This window comes from Saccopteryx leptura, chromosome 4 (genome assembly GCF_036850995.1).
Source record: "Saccopteryx leptura isolate mSacLep1 chromosome 4, mSacLep1_pri_phased_curated, whole genome shotgun sequence".
Lineage (NCBI taxonomy): Eukaryota > Metazoa > Chordata > Mammalia > Chiroptera > Emballonuridae > Saccopteryx > Saccopteryx leptura.
Window position 1 is genome coordinate 125,890,914 of NC_089506.1, and position 22,291 is coordinate 125,913,204.

Below are 22,291 nucleotides of genomic sequence, written 5' to 3' on the forward strand. Positions count from 1 at the left end.
GGTGCCTTTGTTACATTTATGAGCTAATATTGATACATTATTATTAACCAAAGCCCACACTTTGTTTTCTCACTTTTTAACCTATTGTTCCTTTTCTGCTCCAGAATCCCACATGACATTTTTTTGTGTGTGACAGAGAGAGACAAAGAAAGAGACAGATAAGGACAGACAGGCAGGAAGGGAGAGAGATGAGAAGCATCAATTCTTTGTTGCAGCTCCTTAGTTGTTCATTGATTGCTTTTTCATATGTGCCTTGACGGGCGGGCTACAGCAGAGTGAGCAACCCTTGCTCAAGCCAGTGACCCTTGGGCTCAAGCCAATGACCATAGGGTCATGTCCATGATCCCACGCTCAAGCCAGTGACCCCCGCACTCAAGCTGGTGAACCTGCGCTCAAGCCAGTGACCCCAGGGTTTTGAATCTGGGTCTTCTGCATCCCAGTTTGACGCTCTATCCACTGCGCCACCACTTGGTCAGGTCCACATGACACTTTTATTATTATTGTTATTATATATTAAGTGAAAGATGGGGAAGTAAAGAGACAGACTCCGGCATGCCCCCCACCCCCCGCCACCAGGATCCACCTGGCAAGCCCCTTATTGGGTGATGCTCCGACCATCTGATGTCAGTGCTCCGTTGCTCGGCAACTGAGCTATTTTAGTGCCTGAGGCGAGTCACAGAGCCATCCTCAGTGCCCAGGGCCAACTTGCACAAACCAATTGAGCCATGGCTATGGGCAGAGGCAAATTAAGGTCGGTTGAGGCCCCAGGCGTAGAAGAAAATATTGGGCCCCTTACATTATAAAAAAGTGTAAAGTTGGAGTTTTGCGGGGCTCTTCAGAAGTCGGAGCTCAGGGCACGTGCCTGGCGCATCCGCCATTAAATCAGCCTCTGGCTTTGGGAGAAGAGAGAGAGACAGAGAGAGGGAGAAGGGGAAGGGGAGGAGTGGAGAAGCAGATGGTCGCTTCTTCTGTGTGCCCTGATTGAAAAACGAACTCAGGACCTCTACACACCCAGCAACGCTCTACCACTGAACCAACTGGCCAGGGCCCCACATGACATTTATTGATAGTGGGCTGGACTCTGCAGGCTCTTCTGGTCCGTGACTGCTTCTCAACCGTTCCTTATTTTGGGAACAGTGCTGAGTGCAGGGCAAGGATTATGCAGACTGTCCCTCTGTTCGGATTTGTATGACAGTTCTCTCATTATTAGTCTGGCCTTGTGGTTTTGGGGGAGGAAGACCACCAAGGCAAAGTGCCCATCTCAAGGGTTGTGCTCTCAACATGACTCATCACTGCTGATGTGACTGGTCACCTGACTGAAGTGTGTTTGCCAGGTGTTCCCTCTGTGGAGTTTCTATTTCTCCTCCTTTGCATCCTGTCCTTGGTGGGAGGATGTCACTATGCTGACCCACACTGGGGAGGGGGTGGTGATTCCTCTTTTGGAGGGGAGAAAATCTATATACATTATTTGTAATTCTGCTAAAGAGATTGCTCTTTTCTCCCCCATTTGCATATTTAATTATTTTTTTATATCAGTACAGACTCAGGCCTATTTATTTTATAATTTGGTTTACAACCCAAAACTACATTTTAAAAAATGTATTGATTTTAGCCTTACCGGTGGTGGCGCAGTGGGTTGAGCATTGGACCAGGACACTGAGGGCCCTGGTTCAAAACCCCAAGGTCACTGGCTAGAGAGTGTTGGCTTATGAGCATGGGGCCGCCAGCTTGAACACAGTATCATTGACATGATTCTAAGGTCGCTGGTTTGAGCTCAAGGTCACTGGCTTGAGCAAGGGGTCACTGCCTCTGCTAGAGCCCCTGATTAAGGCATGTATGATGCAACTGCAAGTTGATGTTTCTCATCTCTCTTTTTCCCCGCCCTCTCCCTTCCTCCCTCTCTCTCTCTCTCTCTCTCTCTCTCTCTCTCACACACACACACACACACACACACACACACACTTAATCGTGCGTGGGCACACACACATAATTAAAAGACAGGAAGGGAGAGAGAGCAAGAGAGAGGAGAGAAACATCGATTTGTTGTTCCACTTATTTATACATTCATTGGTTGACTCCTGTATGTGCCCTGACAGGGGATTGAACTCACAACCTTGATTATCAGGACAATGCTCTAACCAACTGAGCTACCCAGCCAAGGCCCAAAACTACATTTTTTCATTCTGTTATTGAAAGCATTCCAGCCTTGGCTATTGTGAGCCCTTTCAGGGTCCCTGTGACCTCTTGCACACCCCCACAATGTAGTGAAGTTATTGGACAGGGGACCTGGACCTTTGGGTCTGCCTAGGGCTAGCCAGTATCGTGTGGATTCTTGACTTCATGTCGGAAAAATTTCACAACATGAATCTAGGTGATTTTGAGAGTAAGTTTAATAAAGCTGGAGGCAGTGAAACAAGGAAGGGCCTGGAATAGAAGAAGCAACAGGCAAGCCTAGGCAAAGCTGCTTTGGCTCACTGGGAAGTCAGAGAAAAGGGGGTCTTGGAGACAGGTTCAGGGGATTAGCCCCAGATGAGCTGCCACTACTCATTGATTCTCTGGTTTTAAGTCTCCCACCTCTTTCCAGCTTCCCCCATGGTGGACATGCCCACCAGAGGTGCATTTGCAACAATTCATGAACCTCCTGGGACTGGTCGTCATCACCCAGAGTCCATAGTGTACATTACAGTTCATTCCGTTGTACATTCTTATGGGTTTGGACAAACATGTAATGACATGCATTCACCATTAGAGTCTCATACAGAGTAGTTTCACTGCCCTAAAACTCTTCTGCACTCTGTTCATACCTCCTCTTCCTACCTCTGACAACCCCTGATCTTTTTGTTTTATTTTTAAATATTTAAATATCTAAATATTTATTTATTTATTTATAGCAAGAGAGATAGACAGGGACAGACAGACAGGAAGGGATAGAGTTGAGAAGCATCACCTCATAGTTACGGCACCTTAGTTGTTCATTGATTGCTTTCTCATACATGCCTTGACTGGGGTCTCCAGCAGAACCAGTGACCCCTTACTCAAACCAGTGCTTTTGGGCTCAAGCCAGCAACCATGTTCAAGTTGGTGACCCTATGCTCAAGCTGGCGACCTTGAGGTTTCAAGCCTAGGTCCTCAGCATCCCAGGCCAATGCTCTATCCACTGCACCACCACCTGGTCAGGCTTTTAAAATTTTCACTTATTGATTTAGTGAGAGAGAAAGGAAGAGAGGGACAGGAACATTGATCTGTTCCTGAATGTGCCCTGACTAGGGATCAAACCAGCAACCTCTGCGCTCTGGGTCGATGCTCTCACCAATCGAGCTATCCGGCCAGGGTTACAACCGCTGATCTTCACTGTCTTTGTAGTGTTTGTTGCCTTTTCCAGAAGATACAGAGTTGGAATCACAAAGTGTGGAGCCTTCTCAGACTGGTTTCTCCCACTTAATGAAATGCCTTTAAGGTTCCTCTATGTCTTTTCATGGTCTAACAGCCTATTTCCTCCTAGTGCTAAACAGTAGTCCACTGTCTGAATGGACCACAGCTTGTTTATTTGGTCATCCAAGGTAGGATACCTTGGTAGCTCCTGTCATGAGCACTTTTGCTCTTATAGGAATCATGTGTTAGGGAAGGTGTCAGGCAGCTACATTTCCAGAAAAGTGGAGAAGGCAGCACAGAGGGCTCCCTGTGTCACACTGATGTCTCATCAAGCACTGCAGATTTGGTCGCACCCAGTGTCCTCATGCATCCTGGGCTCATTTTGTCTCTGGTCCCACAGTGGAGCACTGCACGGACTGACCTATGGCTCTTCCTTCTTTTAAGGTTCTCTGGGGCCCCTGGCCAGTTGGCTCAGTGATAGAGCTTTGGCCCGCCATGTGGATATCCCAGGTTCAATTCCCGGCCAGGGCCTGACCTGTGGTGGCGCAGTGGATAAAGCGTCAACCTGGAAATCCTGAGGTCGCTGGTTTGAAACCCTGGGCTTGCCTGGTCAAGGCACATATGGGAGTTCCAGCTCCTCCCCCTGTTCTCTCTCTGTCTCTCTCTCTCTCTTTCTCTCTGTCTCTCCCTCTCCTCTCTAAAATGAATAAACAAACAAACAAACAAAAAAATTCCCGGCCAGGACACACCGGAGAAGCGTCCATCTGCTTCCCCACCCCTCCCCCCTCTCGCTTCTCTCTCTCTCTCTTCTCTGCTGCTGAGCACTGAATGAGACAGAGGCGCTTGGACGCCTCAGATTCTGTCTGGACAAAGGACTGCTGGTCCTCTTTAGCATCTAAGTCTGCCCAGTAGTTCTGAAAAGATATTCAGAACGTGTGAACTGGTGTGTGGCCATGAATGGAGTGCTCTGGAAGGTCTGACAATGGAGGAGGAATCCTCACCCTCCCTGCGATCTTCCTCTCTCATCTGAGCAGCATGCTCCAGATCCCCGTTTTACAGATATGGAGATTGAGGCTCTAAGAGTTTAAACAATTTGGCTAAGATCCCACACACAAGTTGAGCCAGAGTACTAGCTTGCTTGTCCGTGATTCCCAGCTCTGTACTTACTGCCCGTACTTTTTAAGGGGGCAGCCAGGGGTCCCAGCTTGGGATAAGAGCTGCGTTTTTCAGAGGGGCAGGCTTGCCACCATCCCAAGTCAGACCAGCAGTAGAATATGGAGACTGGGTAGGCAAAGACCTCTCCAGGCACTGGCCCCCTTTAGGAAGCTCAGCCCAGGTTCCCTGGAAGTGTCAATACCTGTGGCTTTGTCTGGTGTTTGGGAGTGACTGCACACACGTTTGCTGAATAACGCTGCGGTTTAGAGATGCTTCTCCGTCGGGGAAGGGCGCGGGGTGGTGGGACTAGAGAGAACATTAGTGTGGAGCGCTAAAAAAAGAAAAAATGGCTTCGGTTGCAATGGGGTGTAGGCCCCAGACGGGTGGAGCACCGCCCTCTAGTGGGCTTGCCAGGTGGATTCCGGTTGGGGCGCATGGGGAAGTCTCTCTCCGCCTCCCCTCCTCTGACTACAAAAAAAGAAAAGCTCCGTGGGGACAAAGAGTTTATTCATTTGGTGAAATCCACTGGGCCTAACCCACAAGTGTCGGCCACACCCAAGATGCACAAACACACAAAGCTGCCCCCACATTCCATGAGCCCACATCCAAGGGAGTAGGACTGCTGCCCTCCTAGGGATCGTGCTGGTGTCACCACTGACACCTCTGCACAGAGCACTGGTCTCTGAGCAGCACCTCCCAAGTTCTTTCCAAGTTGAGAGGTTAGAGCAGGGGTCTCAAACTCGCGGCCCGCTGAACAATTTTGTGCGGCCCGCAGACTAATCCACGAAGTTCAAAATATTTTGGATAAAATTAAGTAAGCCTAGGGGCCTACTTGTATTTTTCATTTCTCTAGCATCCTAGCTAGATATTAGCTTAGTTAACAGCAGTTGTGATGTGAACTACAGTTTCTGGTCGTTTTGTGACACTGAGTAAACTGCATGTACGATTGTGCTTGTTGTACTGATTTTTTTTGTTTTCAACTGCAGTGAGAAGTGTTGCGTAACAGTTGCCTTTTGTAGACCTAGTGCAGCCCGCCGAACGGCTGTGATCTTGCTCTGCGGCCCACATGCTGAGTTGAGTTTGAGACCCCTGGGTTAGAGCCTCCCAAGATGGCTCTCACCTTGTTGTGGCAGGCCCCTCTTTCAGAGGAGTCTCCCTAGGTAGGTGCCAGTGGGAACCCTCTGGGGTCTTCCCAGCCCATCTCCTGCTGGGCTCCATCATTGTGTGGGAGCCCTCTCTGTGGCTCTCCTAGGAGGTCTGAGGAGGGCTGCTCCCCTAAGCCAGCAGCTACCCCTGGGAACTCCTTCTTACTTTCTTTCTCAAAAATTATTAATTGGTTGATTTTAGAGAGAGAGGAAAAGGTAGAGAGAGAAAGAGAGGAAAGCATTCATTTTGTTGTTCCACTTAGTTGAGCACTCATCAGTTGCTTCCTGTATGTGTCCTGACCGAGTGTTGAACCTGAAACCTTGGTGTTTTGGGACAATGCTCTAACCAACTGAACTAACCAGCCAAGGCCACCCCTTCTTTCTTCTCTATCCTTTGGCCACCCCACCCCACCCATTGGCTGAATGAGTGAGCAAAAGCAGGGCCTCCTCAGAAAGGGTCTGGAGTGGGATTTTTGGCTGCCGCACTGAGGTTGGTGCATGATGAACTAATGTGAGCCTGGTGGAAGGGTGGGGGCGGCAGCTGGGATTGCCCCAGGATGGAAGTGGAAGCAGAGAGGCCTGGGCAACACCATGAGGTAGCAGCAGAACCACCAGGCGTGGCCTCAGCCCACCATGGCCCAGCTACTCTGGCTGTCTGTGCTGGTGGACCTGGTGTTGTTCCTATTCGTGTACCTGCAGCTGTGATGGATTGCCTGATAGCTGCATTAAGAAGCTGGCTTCTGGACTGGAGTTTGAAAATAACCACAACCTCTTGAACGTAGGAGGCTTCTGTCCCAGCACAGACAGGATTGTGCAACAGAAGAATTTTGAACTCTAAGGCAACACCTTTTCTTTTCTTTTTGTTTTTTGTGATAGAGACAGAGAGAGACAGAGAAAGGGACAGATAGGAACAGACAGACAGGAAGGGAGGGAGATGAGAAGCATCAATTCTTTGTTGCGGCACCTTAGTTGTTTTCATTGATTGCTTTCTCGTATGTGCCTTGACTGTGGGGCTACAGCAGACCAAGTGACTTCTTGCACAAGCCAGTGACCTTGGGTTCAAGCTGGTGAGCCTGTGCTCAAACCAGATGAGCCTTCTCTAAAGCTGGAGACCTCGGGGTTTTGAACCTGGGTCCTCCACATCTCAGTCCGATGCTTTATCCACTGTGCCACCGCCTGGTCAGGCTCCCTTTCATTTTATATGTTTGTTACTCATTTGGGGGCTCTGTTAAATGGGTAATGAGCTCACTTATTCATAGCTAAGTTGTTAAAACTATACTTTTTGGTATTTTAAAACTTTTCAAATATCTGATGGCTTAACAGGGACTGAATTAAAATATTTATACAGAAAAAAAAAGAAAGGGTCTAGAGTGGGACATGAGGTAGGGTATGGACCCCACCCCCTATTTAATTTCTAAACCAGGGTTGGGGGGAGGCTGGAGGTGAGGGAGGGGAGTGCAAAGTGGGTCAACTGCCCTTTCAAATAAGCACATCTGCAGGGTGAAACTCTTGTCTTTTTCTCATTATTTTAAAAATATATGTTACAAAACAATATTATTCATATATTTCTTGCTTATTTTCCTTTTCTAAAAAAAGTAATAAAAAAGTCACTTCAAAAAATACTGTGAAAGGGCAAGAGAAGCTGGGGCTGTCTGGGGGGTTCTGGGCTGGGGCTGAGGAATCCAGTTCTCTGGCTCCCTCCATGGGCTGGAGGCTGGGGAGGTGGGCAGGTTGGAGGGGTCCTCAGGCCACCGTGTCCAGCTGGGCCTCCTGTAGGCATTGGAAGAGGGGCAGTGAAGGCTGCTGGGGATGGGTTGGGTGTCCAGACCCTGTGTGGGTGATGGCTGGGCCCTATCTTCCCAGGAGGAGCAGGAGGGCCATGGGGTGGCCCTCAGGTGGGACCCCTAGCTCTCACTGCTCAGCATCCCCAGCAGTTTGCTGGGCTCCAGGCCCTGCTGCTGAGCCATGGTCTGCACGTCAAAGCCCATGTGCATGAGGAACTGGGCCACATTCATCTCCTGCCCTGTGAACTGGTCCCGGATGGTGGGACAAGAGGGGTTGCAATGGGGCCAGGGGCAGCTGTCCACCAGGTGGGTGGGGCAGCCCTTCAGAGGGGCTCTGCTGGCCTTGTGGCTTTCATGGAGGCTTCTGTCCCAGCAGTGAAGTGCCCGCGGCAGTGACGTCCCCTTCACCTGGACATCTGTCCATTGGCTACAGACAGAAACCCAGGTGAGAGTCACTCATGGTGTGGCCAAAGCAAGTGACAGCGTGCTACCACTGAATTCTTGCCACACAGCTCGTTGTCTAAGTGGCTTTGACAGCCCTAGAAGGAAGCCCCTTACACAGGGCCAGGGAAGGCAGGTTGGCAGGCAGTGGGGGGCTTTGTGTGTTCAGAGCAAGAGACAAGGACATGAGCTCGTCCACAGCAAGGGGACACTGACCTTCGGAGGATGATTTCGTGGGAGAGGCAGGCGGGGGCAAAGCTGGCCCTGTGTGGAGGAGACAGACAGCTGGTGAGCAGTCAGGTCCCGCCTCAGCCCTTTCCCACCCTGACACCCACAGATGACTCCTCTGGGAGCCTGTCCCTGCCTGGCTCCCACCTCCTTTCTTTTGCTGTGCCTGGCAAGCTGCTCCTCAGCCCCGGCCTTGTCCTTTCCTACTTGTATGACCTCTGCTAACCCTTCTCCCTTCCTGTCTCCAGATCCTGCTTGGCATCCAACTCTACCAGGAAGGACCGCCAGGCACTAGTGGGAGGCTACCCAGGACAGGTGAATATTGTGCCATTTTAAAAAATAGGTTTTATCTTTTAAAGAAGTTTTATATTCACAGTAAAGTTTAGGGGATTCCCCATGTACCTCCTCATCCCTTCTTTCATTATCAACACTCCACCAGGTGATGCAGTTATTACAACTGATGAAGCTACAGTGACATGTCCTCATCACCCAGACTCCACAGTCTGCATTAGTGTTCACCCTGGGTGCTCTACATCCTATGGGTTTAAACAATGTGTACTGATGTGTATCCACATCCTCTAGGTTCTGACTGTTCATCCCTCCTGCCCCCAACCCTGACAATCCCTGATCTTCACTGTCTCTATGGTCTTGTCTTTTCCAAAAGGTCACAGAGCTGGAGTTATACAGTGTGAAGCCTTTTCAGACTGGCTTCTTTCACCGAGTGACATGCATCTTAGGTTCCTCCCTGTCTTTCTATGGCTCAACAATTTATTTCCTTTTAGTGCTGTGTAATATGCCAGGGTCTGTGTACACCACAGATTGTTCCTTGCCTCCTGCAGGTGGCCCAGCCACCTTCATGACCTCTATTTTTTTTTATGGGTTTGTTTTTTTTTGTGATCTCTATTTTTAAGCCAAGTGCTTTGTTTCCTCATTGAAAGGGGCCCAGCACTCACGACACATCCTTGAGCGTGTGCCGCAGCTCTTGGCCCACATTCTGGATGTACAGCCACTGGCTCTCCTGGACCGGCTGTCCCGTAAGATGCACGTTGTCCACAGTCAGCTGGGCCTCATCAAACAGCCACTGTACCACAAACACTGGGCCTGGGGGGCATAGCTCAGCTGGGCTTCACTTCAGTACTATGCTCCCCATGCCCAGGCTCAGGGTCCCCCAGGTTCGGGCCAGCTGGCCTCTCCCCTCAGTGCTGGCCACCAGCCTTCCACAGCATCTGCTTAGCGCCCACCCTATCTTGAAGAAGTACTTTGTTAAGCCCACCCCACCACTACCACTTTGGCCTGGCTCCTAGGGACTCTCTTTGAATGAAATTTGGTGCTGATGTTTCTTTGCATGGGACCTCACTACTCCCCAGCATGTGGGGATAAGTGAAGGATGACCCAGGTCCTGCCCAGGAGCATCACTGGGAGTTAACTCCACAGCACATTCCTCACCATGGGAGCAGACAAGGTGACTTCCCCAACCCCCTCATCCACCTCTTACTCCCATCCTGGTCAGCTCCAGGGTCAGGTGGACTTAGTGCTAAGACCAGGAGAGTCCCAGGCAAAGCACATGGGTTTGTCATCCTGCTCCGGGTCAGGTCAGTGATCTGGACCCAACCTCTGGGGGCTGGACTCCCAGTTGGACTTCAGGAGGTGCAGGAGGTTCCCTGCCCCTGTGTGCCCTGTGAGACGCAAGTGTGTGCACTTACAGCGCAGAGTTGGGTAGACCTTGTAGCCAAAGAAGCAGTTCCACTCTTCGCCCTCCTTGAACTGGTGTCGACAGCGCTCTGGGACAACCCCATTCCAGTACCTGGGCCACACCTGCAGGTTAGGCTGTCCTGGGCCCCACCCCAGGCTACTCCACCCACAGACAGATGCCACCCACCCTGGACCCTCTGCCTGGGAGCCTGGAAGCTTGGCCTCCTTCTCCTAGCACCTGATGCCATGGCGGATGGCCTCGGTGGGCGCACAGGTGATGGTGTCGATGCAGTCTGTGGGATGGTACTGCTTATTGTCGAGGAACCAGCCCGAGTCGACCAGGCCCCGCACCTGGATGGCCGAGTAGCCCAGATCCTGTAGCTGCTCAGCCACACGGTCCACATTCAGCAGCACCCCTGTGCCTCCCGCACTGCAGGGAAGGTAGGACGTGAAGCCCGGAGGATGAAGGGATACTCAGTTTCCAGAGCCCACCTGACCCCAAGCCCTTAATGCCCCAAGGAGGGGCACAGATCTTGATGCCTCCTGAACTGCCAATGGGTTCCTTGTTCATGTGCAAGACCTGTGGGTCTTTCAGGGTCCTAGAGGCAGAGGAGGGGCTGCAGAGCTCCAGGTACTGACCCAGGACTAAGTGGCAGATTACCCACTTCCTCCAGCCTTCCCTCTCTTCCTCTTTCACCCTCTGCCTCAGTTTCCTTATCAGAAAATAAAAATGCACTGTGTGACCTCAGCCCTTCATCGATTCTACCGATATCCCAACGGTGGGACATGCCTGCTGGAATACAGTGACCAACGAGTGTGAAACTTCCATACTGGGACCCCAGCCTCAGAGAAGATACATTGGCCTACAGCTAACTGCTAAGCAACTACCTAGGTCACTGTGGTTCAAGGCTACCCTCACATCCACAACCCTGGAATCTAGAAGTGTCCTCTAGACAATTTCCAACTACTCTGGATGCCTACCTAAGCCTGGCAAGACTGGAGTCCCCTTGGTCTGCTCAGGCTTGGCCCACCTGTCCCTCCCTCTATATACCCTCCCATTCCCCTTCCCAGATCACCTGCTCCCTGCCAGCAGCAGCACCTTGGCCCCACTCAGCCCTTTGCCCAGGAGTTCTCGTACCACCTCCTGGATGATGAGGGCACCCATGAAGGCATATTCATCTGCTCAGAGGAAGGGGAATGGCTTCAAGTGGGGGCCTGGACAGAGAGCCTGGCCTCCTATTGCCAGGTTGGAAGGAGGAGGGGTTCTAGCTGGGGGCTTGAGGGGCTGCTGGGGGCTGGGGCCAGGGACTGGATAAATTAGAGGAAGGTGGGTCAGGTGCAAATGGCCATGCTGGAGGCCCTCCCCAAATAACAGCCAGGAGTGAGGACCTCCACAAGGTCCAGGTCAGCCATGGAAAACAGGCACCTGGGACACACGGGTGTCAGAAGTTAGAGGGAGGTATAAGGCTAGCGTTAAAGGTTAGCGTTTCCCCAGGACCTGATCCTCCCTGCCCTGTCTGGGGGATGCGGGGTAGAGAAACAGAGAGGAGGGCAGGAGACTCACTGTTGTCAGACTTGGAAGAAATCCCACTCCAGACGTCACTGGAGCAGTAGGGGATGAAGCTGCAACACAGGGACAGTGAGCCTGCCCTGTTCTTCCACTGCCCAAGGCCTCAGGGAGTACCCCTCCCCAGGAAGGACCCCCAAGGACCCACTTGTTCCCTCTTACACCATGTTGGCATTCCACCAGTGGGGGTTTTCCTCTGGCTGGGAGGACAGGATTCCTGTACCTGTGACAGGAGAGGACAGAGGCAGTGGGTCCTTCTGGTGGAAGTGTGGTGTGCAAGGGTGGGGACTATAGGGAGGCCTAGGACATGGAGGGATCCTACTTGGCCCCCACAGGTGGGTGGTCGTGCTGGCTGGAGCCAAGATGTCTGGGGAAGTGCAGAATGGACAGAGTCATCATGGTCAGGATGCCCAGCTAGCATGTGACACTTGAATGTGGTGTCCTTGACCTCCCCCACCCTCCACCTGCTGCGTTGATCTAGAAATGACCCATGTTCCTGAGCAGCAAGTAAGCCCTGGGAAATTACTTGTGGAATAAGAAGTCAAGGTTGAGAGTAAGTGCACCCTAACCTAAGGAAGGTCAGAGACAGAGGCAGGGGAGATGGGTGGAGTGGGGCCTTTCTGGGGTTCTAGGGAGAGAAGCCAGGACCTCAAATTGTGAGCTCCAAGAGGCTCCATTCCCCCCATTATGTTGGGCCTCCAGGTCGGGTGTGCGCCCTGCTGACCTGTGCGGGTGTGCGGCCAGTCGTTGGAGCTCATGAGGCGCCTCATGGTGTTGTACCGGGAGTCGCAGTTCTCACGGTTGAAGCAGTACCAGCCGCCTGTGGGCACAGCCACCACGCCACCACTGAGGGCCCGAGTGTCCAGGAGGACCCCCGCCAACCCTGCCGCCTTGGCCCCTGGGACGTACCTTCCAGAAAGAGTAGCCACCGCCGACTGCCCTTGGATTCCTTCAGGTAGTAGCTGCAAGGGAAGGCAGGCGGAGCGGGCGGTCAGCTGGGATGCAAGGCCCAGCTCCGGGGAGGAAAGGACCATTCCACCTGTCGCCAGGAGCGCGCTGGCCGCACGGGGGCGCCAGCGGCCGGACCCTCACAGAGCGCACCCGCGGCCAGCGGCGGCTAGTACCGGAAGGTGGCGCTCGCGGGGTTGGAAAGGGCCGCGAGGGGCTGTGTGGTCCGTGGAAAATCCCCACGGCCCACCCCGCGCGGGACCGGCTGTAACCTTGGCGCCGGCGGCCGGGCGGCGCGCGCGCGCGCGGGGGGGTGTCTTTGCCGGGGTTCGGGGTACTCCTGGGACGTTCAGTGGCACTTGGAGAGTGCAAAGCGCCCTTGCTAAAGGAGTGTGCGTGGGTTGGAAGCACTGGGACCGGCTTGCGGGCGTGAAGGGGCGCGGGAGCCAATGAGGCGGGGTCGCAGCCTTCCCTACCAAGGCCCGACCTAAAGTCCCGTTCCTCGGCTGCCCGACTCGCTGAGCGTGTGTGCTCCCCGACCCCCTCCCTAGCCCTTAGCCTCACACCCTTCCTCTATTTCGAGGATGGAGAGGGGTGAATGCCACTCTTCAGGTTCTGTCCCACCTGTGTCCCCTCCCTGGCCCTCGGCTGACTGGGATCCCTGGCAGTCCAGGCAGCAGCAGGGAGCCGACCTGAATCTAGCTGGGGTGGGGGTGGGGGTACAGCAGGGCTCTCCCCGCCCCGCTGTGTCGTCTCCTCCTGTTGGAGCCAGGGACACTCGAGGACTGCCATCTCCCGGCCCAGGGACCGAAGGACGCCAGCAGAGGGTCTGGGCACCAGTGGCCGAGGGGTCAATGCCGGGGCTGGCCGCCGACCAGTGCTTCAAGCGCTGTCCCAACCCCCTTGCGGCGAATCATGGAGCTGTGCCCTACCAAGGCCAGCACCTCCCAGCGCCCGACGGGAGCCTTCTCCCCTGGAGGCGAGAACTGCCACGGCTAGTAGGGAGGGTCCAGCGCAGAGACTCCTTGCATCGGAGTGGGGACAAGGAGGGCGTGCCGCACCGCTGCCGACGGGGCGGCCCGGGGCCCAGCGGGGCCATCAGCAGGGCGGCCGATGGGTCGGGGCTGGAAGTGTGGCCTTACCCAGCTGGACTGCCGTCGTTGCACGCCACAGATGTGTTTTGCAGGAAGTGCAGACGCAGGTCCTCGTTGAGCTGCTGCACGGAGCAGGGGTACAGGGACTGCGCCAGGCTCTTGACCTGCGCCATGAAGCTGTCCATGTTGCCCTCCACGGCCGTGAAGTCCAGCGGGAAGCTCTCCACCGGTTGTCCGGCCGCGGGTGCGGCCTCGGCCCGCTGCGGGGACGGTTGTGGGGGCGGCTGCTGGCCGCGGCGACGCCAGGTCTTCCTGCCCTCGCCGCCCCCGACCCAGTGCAGCAAGCCCAGCAGCAGCAGCACGCGCACCCCTCGGCCCATGGCCGCACCGCTCCAGCCCGCGGCCACCTGCAGAGAGCAGGCGGCCGTGAGGCGGCGGCGACGGTGAGGGCGCCGGGCCGGGGACGTCGGGGCTGCGGGGCGCCCGCCGCGCCTGGTGGCTCGCCCGGATCCTCGCGCTAGGCCCCACCGATGAGGCGCGGGAGGTCGGCGTCGAGGCTCTCAGGGCCGGGTGCCGTGGCCTGGGCAGCTCGGGCTCAGCGCGCAGCTGGCCGAGGGCAGCGCAGGGTCTGGGTGCGCTGGCTCCGGCCCGCGCCAATGAGCGGCGGGGGCCGAGCCTGGGCGTTGTTTGCGGGGGCCGCAGCCGCCCGGGTGCCCGCGCGTTAGATGTACCGCCGCCGCCGCCGCCCGGGCTTGGCGGAGGGGGAGGGGGCCGCGCTCGCTCTTTTCTTGGCGGAGGCATTGCCTTTTCTTCCCAAACCGCAAGCCTGATGGAGGGGCCTGGACTACCCCGCCGCGGCCGCCGGAGGCGCTCCCGGCCCGGCTCCGTGGGGGGCAGCGCGGCCCGCGGCCCCCGGCGGCTCTGTTCGCCCCGGCCAGACCGGCGCCGCTGCCCCCGCCACCGGGGCGGCTGAAAGGGGCGGCGTGGTGGTGGTGGGGTGATGGTGGAGGCGGGGAAGGAGCGGGGCTTTTCCCAGCCGAAGATACTCTACCCGTCGTTCGGCGCCCCGGGCCCGACGGGCTGGGGGCGCAGGGTGGGCACACTCACCTGAGCCTCCGGGGTCCCCTTCACTCCCGCTGTCCAGGCCCAGAGTGCAGCTGGAGGGCGCCCCGGACCCCGTTTCACACCCCCATTCCGAGCGGGCCCGGAAATCCCAGCTCACCGCTGCCCCGCTGCTCTGGCTTCTCGGCGTCGCTCGTCCTGCACCACCAGCCCGCTGGTGCGCCCGACTCGGCTGCCTCCCTCTCTAGCTGGCGCGGAGCCGCCCTGGACTTTTATCCAGCGGGGCCCCCGGGATCAAAGCGGCGGCAGACACAGGGCTCCGCGTCTAGGGGCCGTCAGCAGCTCGCCCGGGGCCTCCTGGAGGAGCGGACAGGTGTGGCCCGAGGCGTGGGCGCCCTAGGCGACGTGCGGGAGGAACTGGTCTCCACTACACGGCACCTCAGATGATTCGCCCTGTCCCGCGCCTGGGTGGACAGATTCTGGGCAGCCCTCAGAGTCAATGGGGCCAGAGGGGGCGCTGCCATCTGCCGAGGTCGATGGGCCTCGGGTGGGGTCCTGGATCCTCTCCGCGAGTGCGGCCTGGCTGCAGCGCGCCAACAGAAGACACCCCCCCCCCCCCCCCCCCGGGCCACACACACCACACGCCAAATCTCTCCCTGTGCCTGCGGCCCCTGGGATGGGGGCGAGGATCCAAGAACTGCCGGCTTGGTCTCAACTCAGTGACCTTCACTAACCATTGAATCTGCCCATCACCTACCTTCCTTGTCAAAAATCAAAACGGAGGGGTGGGGGAGGCAAGAGTTTACTTAGGTTTCTACCCAGGTGTGTGGGGAGACAAAAGAAAGAAAGGCATTTATTCAACCTCTCTCACACACACACACACAAAGTGCCAGCAACAGCTTTGACAGACCTTTGCCCATGTCCCTTCCCAAGGGCAGCCTGGTGGATGTCACTACATCTATTTTTTAAAGTCAGGAAACAGGTCTTACCTTTTCAAACGGGTTCTAGACCTATGGCAGGCCTTCCTGAGCCCTCAGGGCAGTGGGCAGGCTGTGTCCCCTGGAAGGCACCAGTAACTCCTCTAGGGCAGGAGATTAGATACAGCCAGGAGTTCTGGCAGCAGCTCGGTCTGACCCCTGCCTTTGTAGTCTGCCGGGGTTGCAGGGACCCTTTGGCTCTGAGCACTGAGTGAAGAGCTGAGATTAGATAGTTAACAATACTCACTCTGCACACACCCAACAGGCAGCACAGGTACGGATCTCGGAAGATGCCCTGGGAGACCAATCAGGGTCCTTGAGAGCTGTCCTGTGAGCATTGGAGGGGTGTGAGGTGCTGTGATGTAAATCTCAAAGCCTAAAATCAGGTTGAAAGGCCCTGGAGGTCAGCCTCGGTTGAGGGCACTCAATGCAGGGGAGGCAAGTCCTCCTCACAGCATATGTGGGGCAGCTTTGTGCCCATTTTCCTGATGAGGGGAACTGAGACTCAGAGAAGCTAATAGAAGTGCTGAGAGACCAAGCTCTGTTCATTCAGAAACCCATACTTGTGTCCCCCTTTTTGTTGGGTCAGTTTAAAGGCAATGCCTAGGACTGACCCCAGAGGCAGTAACTTCAAACACAGACCCCATCTGGAGGCAGTCTTCTCACCCTTGCTGACCTTGCCATGGGGAAGAACCTGCCTGAGAACCCTCTAGCTCTAGGAGCCTGTGATTCCAGGTCCCCGGCAGGAAAATGCTACTCCCAGCTGGATGACTTGACTGCAGAGGTCTGTGCTTGACACTGACCTGGCTCTGAGCCATTTACTGGCTGGGAGGTCCTGCACAAGGCCCTTGACCTCTTTCTGTGCCTCCATTTCCTCTTCTTTAAAGTGGGGCAGTGACTGTCCCCCCATCAGAGGGTTGTTGTGGGATTATGGGAGCCCATGCGTGAAAGTACTCTGCACAGAGCACGGCGGGATGGCCACTATCATTGCCAGTGAAATTCCAGGACCAGGTAAGAGCATGCACAGTATATTCCCTGGCATTTGCTCTAATGCAATTTAGCCTGCACATTGGACCCAAGTGAGTTCCTGTTTGGGTTTACTCAAGACTATTAGCAGAAATGAAGATTGCCTCAAACCCAGCCTCCCCAGAAGTTCCCTGACCTTCTATGTCCTGCCTTCCCCACTCTTTTTTGGAAGACCCTAGGCCACCCTGGCTGCTCACATGATGTCCTCCTCTAGACTCAGACAGACTGGCTCTGTCCTGCACTCCTACCCCTGGGGGCCAGCTTTACTCACCTTGGATCCCCCCACTCAGAGGTTTCAAATCTGAAGTCTGGTGGGGTCTCTCAGGACAGCAGTTCCTTTGAGCGGGGCCTGAACCCAGCCCAGTGTCCACTGTGGCCCTGACAAGTGGGAGGAGGGGGACCCTTTGTTGAACTGCAATGGGTCAGTTACCACCCCTCACCAGCAGGGTAGCTGTAATAATGATAAAAAACAAACCAACCAAAATAAAAGACACAGAAAATAACAAGTGTTGGTAAAGATGTGGAGATATTGGGACCCCTGCACTGCTGGTGGGGATGTGAGATAGTACAGCCACTGTGGAACACAGTCTGGTAAGTCCTCAAACAGTTCAAGAGAATTATCACATGATCTAGCAGTTCCTCCAAAGTATATTCTCAAAAGAATTAAAAACAGGAGTTCAAATAAAACTTTATACATGAATGTGCATAGCATCACCATTCACAATCACCAAAAGGTGGAAAAACCCAGATATCCAACAACTAAATGTGATCCATTCAGACAGTGAAATAGTACTCAGCCATAAAAAGGGATGAAGCTCTGACATAGGCTACAATATGGATGACCTTGAAAAATATTAAGCTAAGTGAAATATGCCAGACACAAAAGACCACATATTGTATGATTCCAATAGACATGAACTATTCACAATAGACAAATCTACAGAGACAGGTAGTAGATTGCTAGTTGCCAGAGGCATGAGGGAGGAATATGAGGTGACTGATAATGGGTAAAGGGTTTCTTTGTGGGGTGCTGAACATGTTCTAAAATTGATTGTGGTGGTGGTTGCACATTGTGAATATACTAAATGGCATTAAATTGTACACTTTATATTGGGTGCTTTTATAGTATGTAAATTTAACCCTAAAATAATCCCAAAGCACCAGTGGGTCCAAACAGCATTGGTCAACAGACTGGACACAGGGCTCCAGGTGACTGGGGGGTGGAGCCAGGTGAATGGAATGCCAGGGTTGGGATAGGGCGGGTTGAGCTCTGGAAACCATCCTAGGATGCAAGATGTAGTCTGTGTCCCCATTGGCTCATTAGACAGATGTCTGTGGGGTACACACAGGGAATGTATTAGTGCCCAATCTCTGCATCCAGAGCCTGGCTCTGCCCCACTGGGCCCAAAGCTGGGCCTCTAGGCCTGTTTCCTCATCTGTACCTGCCTCACAGGGTCGTGAGAGCACAAAATAAGGCAAGATGTGTAGGTGCAGTGAGCAGATGATAAATGATGTTATTACTTTTAGGTGGATGCTGGCCACCTTTTAGCAACCAAGGTAGACTGAGGTCTCAGGCACAGAGTTTTGTGGAATGTCTGGAGGTCAGATGCTAAGGCTTAAAGATATGGAGCTGGAACTATGTCCCAAGTTGCCTTGCTGTAGTGTTCCAATGGATCATGGACACCATGACGCTGAACATGGGACTTGGCCTTCTCTGTCCGACTTCCCTCTCACACCCTTTACTGTCACATCCAGAGTGGATTCTGCATTATTCCTGCCTCTCTGCTTCCTGGTTCCCATTCAGGTGGGTGGCAGGTGCTTCTTGCTAAGCCTAAGTCCTGTCAGTGTCCAGCTGCAAGGGAACCTGGGAAAATGAGAGCCCAGGAGGGGGCCTGCCTCTTTAGGAGGGACATCCCAGCTATCAGATGACAGTTCAGGGGCTGTTCTTCTGGGGAGGAAGCTGTGGGAGGGAGCCAGGGTCCCAGATGAGCAGAGAGTTAACCAACAGGAGTTGTGGTCCTCATGGACACAAATCCAATTCTTGGGAATAGTAATGTAACATTCCAGGAAACAAGTGCTAGGACTCGAGTTGGGGCACACCAGGGGCCCAGGCTGGCCAGGGGGCTCTGGGTGAGGGGGAGGAGAGTGTGGTGGAGGCAGTCAGTGCACAGGGGGTTCCACTTGAGACCCTGCTCAGGGTCTAACAGGCCAATTACTTGGCCTTCAGAGTGTCAGGATGTCCAGCAGCTCTAGACCCAAGCCCCTTGACTGGACATGGGACTGCACCATGCCACATGGCTGGCTCCCTCCTGGGGCCCTTGAGGGCCTTGAGCCTGAAGGAAGCTCTGTGCTCCAGCTGCTGCCTGCCGTCTGGGGCCCAGCTGTTGCCTGCTGGCCTCAGCTGCCCCACCTCGCACAGCTACCTGGGCAGCTCTGAGCCGCAGGAGCCGCAGCTGCTGGCCTCTGAGGCCCAAGAGAGCAGGGAAACAGGATAGACCACCCCATTTCCCCCATTGGCTTACTCTGAGTGGAGGCCCTGCTCCCTAGCCAGCCAAGAGCTGGGGAGCATCCTTAGCTCTGAGCTGGGGAGGGACCTCAAGGCCAGGCAGAGCAATCACAGAGTTTGAATCCTCATTTAATTTCCCCAAAGCACCCCTCTTCCTCATCAGTAGAAACCCTTCTTGGCCTCATATCTTGGGACCTTGATGAGCAAAGTCCCTCATCTGGAGCTGTTTGGTGCAGGGGCTAGGGTTGGGAGTTAGGACCACTGGGTCAGGTCCAAGCTTTCCATGGACAGCTCCAAGCCTGACACTGGGAGTTGCCCTCTTCTGGGAACCAGGTGGCTGTTTGCAGGCCTGGCGTGAGCAGCCTTGGGGTCACATGGCAAAAGGGATCTCTCACACACACCCCTTGCCTTGGGACTGAGAACCTGAGAGTCAGAACCCCTCTGCTCTTAGGGGTAAGAACTCCCAGAGCTGTGGTAGAAGCTGAGTCTTAGATGCTCTGGTCACTCTACTGAGACCATCCCCCTGGCCAGTGAATGGAAGACCAGGGTGGAGTTTTCTGGCCCCAGGCTCAATCCCTGGGGGTCTTTACCTCACTAGTCATTAGGCAGGACCTGCCCACCTCTCAGCACCTCTGCCTCATCCCACCCTCCCCATGCTGAAGGGCCTTCCTAAGTGCTAGCCTGCAGCTGACTTGAGGTACCTAAAGTGTCAGGGACCCTCAGGACACATTCCAGAGCTGGGAGAAGGAATGGCATGAGGACAGAAAGGCTTTCTTGCACTTGGAGGATATGGGGCCTCTGGGTGTCACAGGAGCATCCCCAACATGCCAGCATACGCTTGTTGCTGTTCACAGTATAGGTGAGGGAGTGTAAGGGAAAGGTCAAGTTGCTCCAGACCCTCGGGTAGGCCAGCATCAGCTCCTCTTCAGCTCTCCCAGCTGCTGGCTTGGCTGCGCCCTAATGAGTTCCAAGACTGCTGGTCCCCATCTGTGCAGCCTGCTGGTCCCCAGCACCCACTGCAATAGTGATTTCAGGCCAGCGTGACCAGCCTGCCATGTGACCTTGGGCCCACCCTCCGGGGCCCACCCTCCCTCCGACCCTGTGATCCGGGCACGTGGCCTCTGGGGAGGCAGAAACAAACCCTCAGATCTCGCCCCTGGGAACCTGTCAGCGCCAGTGACATCAAAGGGGGCAGCAGGCCCGCGGGGCACGAATGCTTCTCTTAAAGGACCACGCCATGTTTTAATTCAAAGCAGATCCTGGGAACAGCTGTCAAAACTCTCGCTTGGAGAAAGGACGAGGCAGGCAGAGCTAGAAGGTGGCTGTTCCTGCCCTCTCCAGACCCCACTGCATTTGCTTCTCAGAGCTGATAGGAGGTCAGGTGGGGACTGAGCTGAGTGTGGTATGGCAGAGGAACCATTGCCCTCTACCTGGGAGTCATGGTCCATTTCTCAGAGGAGAACACTCAGGGCTGAGCAGGAGCCCCAGTCAAGACATTGATAGTTCTGCCCACTGTTGGGGAAATCAATAGTGTGATCTATCTTGCATATGTGAGTGTGAGTTTGAAATTCTTATCTGCCCAGGTGTCTGTCCTCCCTACAGACCACCAACTGAGACCTGATGTAGGACAGATCCATGCACAGGAGTGGGGTGGGGAGGTATGAGGGTCACTGACCATCATAAATTTACTTGATGGTGTCCTGGCATTGTGACACCAGGACTAGACAGCAGGTTTGTCTTGGGTGGGGGGAAGAGGGCAGATGAAGAAAACAACTGCCTGAGGAGCCTTGTGACATGATGTCAAGAGGGGGACAGAACAGGCTCAAGGCTCAGAACTGGGGGAATGGCTGCCTGTGATGTCCTGCATGGCTCCAGCTCCCTGGGAAGTCAGAATGTGGCTGCTCTGATTTTCAGATGAAGAACAGAGGGCCAGGAAGGCAGGAGGTATCAAAGCTTAGTTTGGTGCAGGTAAGGAAGCCTAGACCTCATGCCCTGACCACACCTTAGGGTACTGGACACTGCAACATCCTACATTACCTCCCATAGGGGACACTGTGTTTAGAGGTAGTGTGTTGTGGGGTAGGGAGTGGAGTTGGAAGTGGTCCTGAGCGGAGTCGTGGGGGCTGCAGTGAAAAGAACAAACAAGGGTACATCCTGTGTCACCTGTTGTGTAAGAAGAAAAGAGGAAGAATCTACATCTGTGTCCCTGTAACATCCTGAGCATCTGTTCATCTTTATAAGAACAAAGGCAGGAAGGCCCTGAAAGAAGATGGTTTCCTGGGGTGAGTGGGAATGGGCAAGGAGGGGGTGATCTTTTCCTGCTACATCTCATCTTGTACTTATCACTTTTGAATCAAATAAATATTTTACATAATCACAATATAACATTAAATCAAGAAGAATGAAAAAGATCTAAATTCAGTAATAAGTGAACCTAACCGTTCAGAAATAAATTAACCTATATATCAAAATAACATGACCATACAGAAAAATAATTCAAATAACTTTTGAATGCAATACCCTGATTTTCTTCAGTGGGGTATATTCTGAGGACAAAAATAACTACCAAGAGATCCTGACATTTCCTTAGTAGGTCTGTGGTTAGTAGTGGGATTGCTGTTGTAATTCCAAATTCTGAAGCTATTTGGAGGGTATTTGGGAATAGAGCAAATAAATATATTCATGTTACTGAAAGCAAGGGTTCTCACTGTGGGGAAAGGGATATTTGGATGAACTGTGTAAATTTGCCATTTTTTAAATATAAAAAATGGTGGAATATTGCCCTGGCCGGTTGGCTCAGTGGTAGAGTGTCGGCCTAGCGTGTGGAGGACCCAGGTTCGATTCCCGGCCAGGGCACACAGGAGAAGCGCCCATTTGCTTCTCCACCCCTCTGCCGCGCTTTCCTCTCTGTCTCTCTCTTCCCCTCCCGCAGCCAAGGCTCCATTGGAGCAAAGATGGCCCGGGCGCTGGGGATGGCTCTGTGGCCTCTGCCTCAGGCGCTAGAGTGGCTCTGGTCGCAACATGGCGACGCCCAGGATGGGCAGAGCATCGCCCCCTGGTGGGAAGAGCATCGCCCCATGGTGGGCGTGCCGGGTGGATCCCAGTCGGGCGTATGCGGGAGTCTGTCAGACTGTCTCTCCCTGTTTCCAGCTTCAGAAAAATGAAAAAAAAAAAAAAAAGGTGGAATATTGACAATTTCATGCAATTCAACCAAATACAGATATGGAATGAGGGAAGAAGAAGAAGAAGTCCAATGGGTAGCTTGAAGTGAAAGATATTCTGGGTCAGTGGTCC

At 54.1% G+C, this 22,291-nt stretch overlaps 1 protein-coding gene across 2 annotated transcripts; it reads right to left on the reverse strand.

Annotated features, from left to right (window-relative positions):
* Positions 1 to 7,179: 7,179 nt before the first annotated feature.
* NOTUM (notum, palmitoleoyl-protein carboxylesterase) lies at positions 7,180 to 14,930 on the reverse strand. 2 transcript variants are annotated; one of them, XM_066381583.1, is made up of 12 exons: positions 14,649 to 14,930; positions 13,475 to 13,833; positions 12,294 to 12,346; positions 12,109 to 12,204; positions 11,547 to 11,607; positions 11,382 to 11,440; positions 10,894 to 10,996; positions 10,056 to 10,247; positions 9,829 to 9,929; positions 9,079 to 9,226; positions 8,114 to 8,161; positions 7,180 to 7,883 (listed from the first exon to the last, which is right to left on the reverse strand). In XM_066381583.1, exons 2-12 carry the CDS (start codon positions 13,804 to 13,806, stop codon positions 7,577 to 7,579), a joined length of 1,500 nt encoding a protein of 499 aa, XP_066237680.1. In that variant the 5' UTR covers positions 13,807 to 13,833; positions 14,649 to 14,930; the 3' UTR covers positions 7,180 to 7,576. The 2 variants fall into 2 exon arrangements, with proteins under 2 accessions (XP_066237680.1, XP_066237679.1); XM_066381582.1 differs by having other exon boundaries at positions 14,534 to 14,930.
* Positions 14,931 to 22,291: the final 7,361 nt, after the last annotated feature.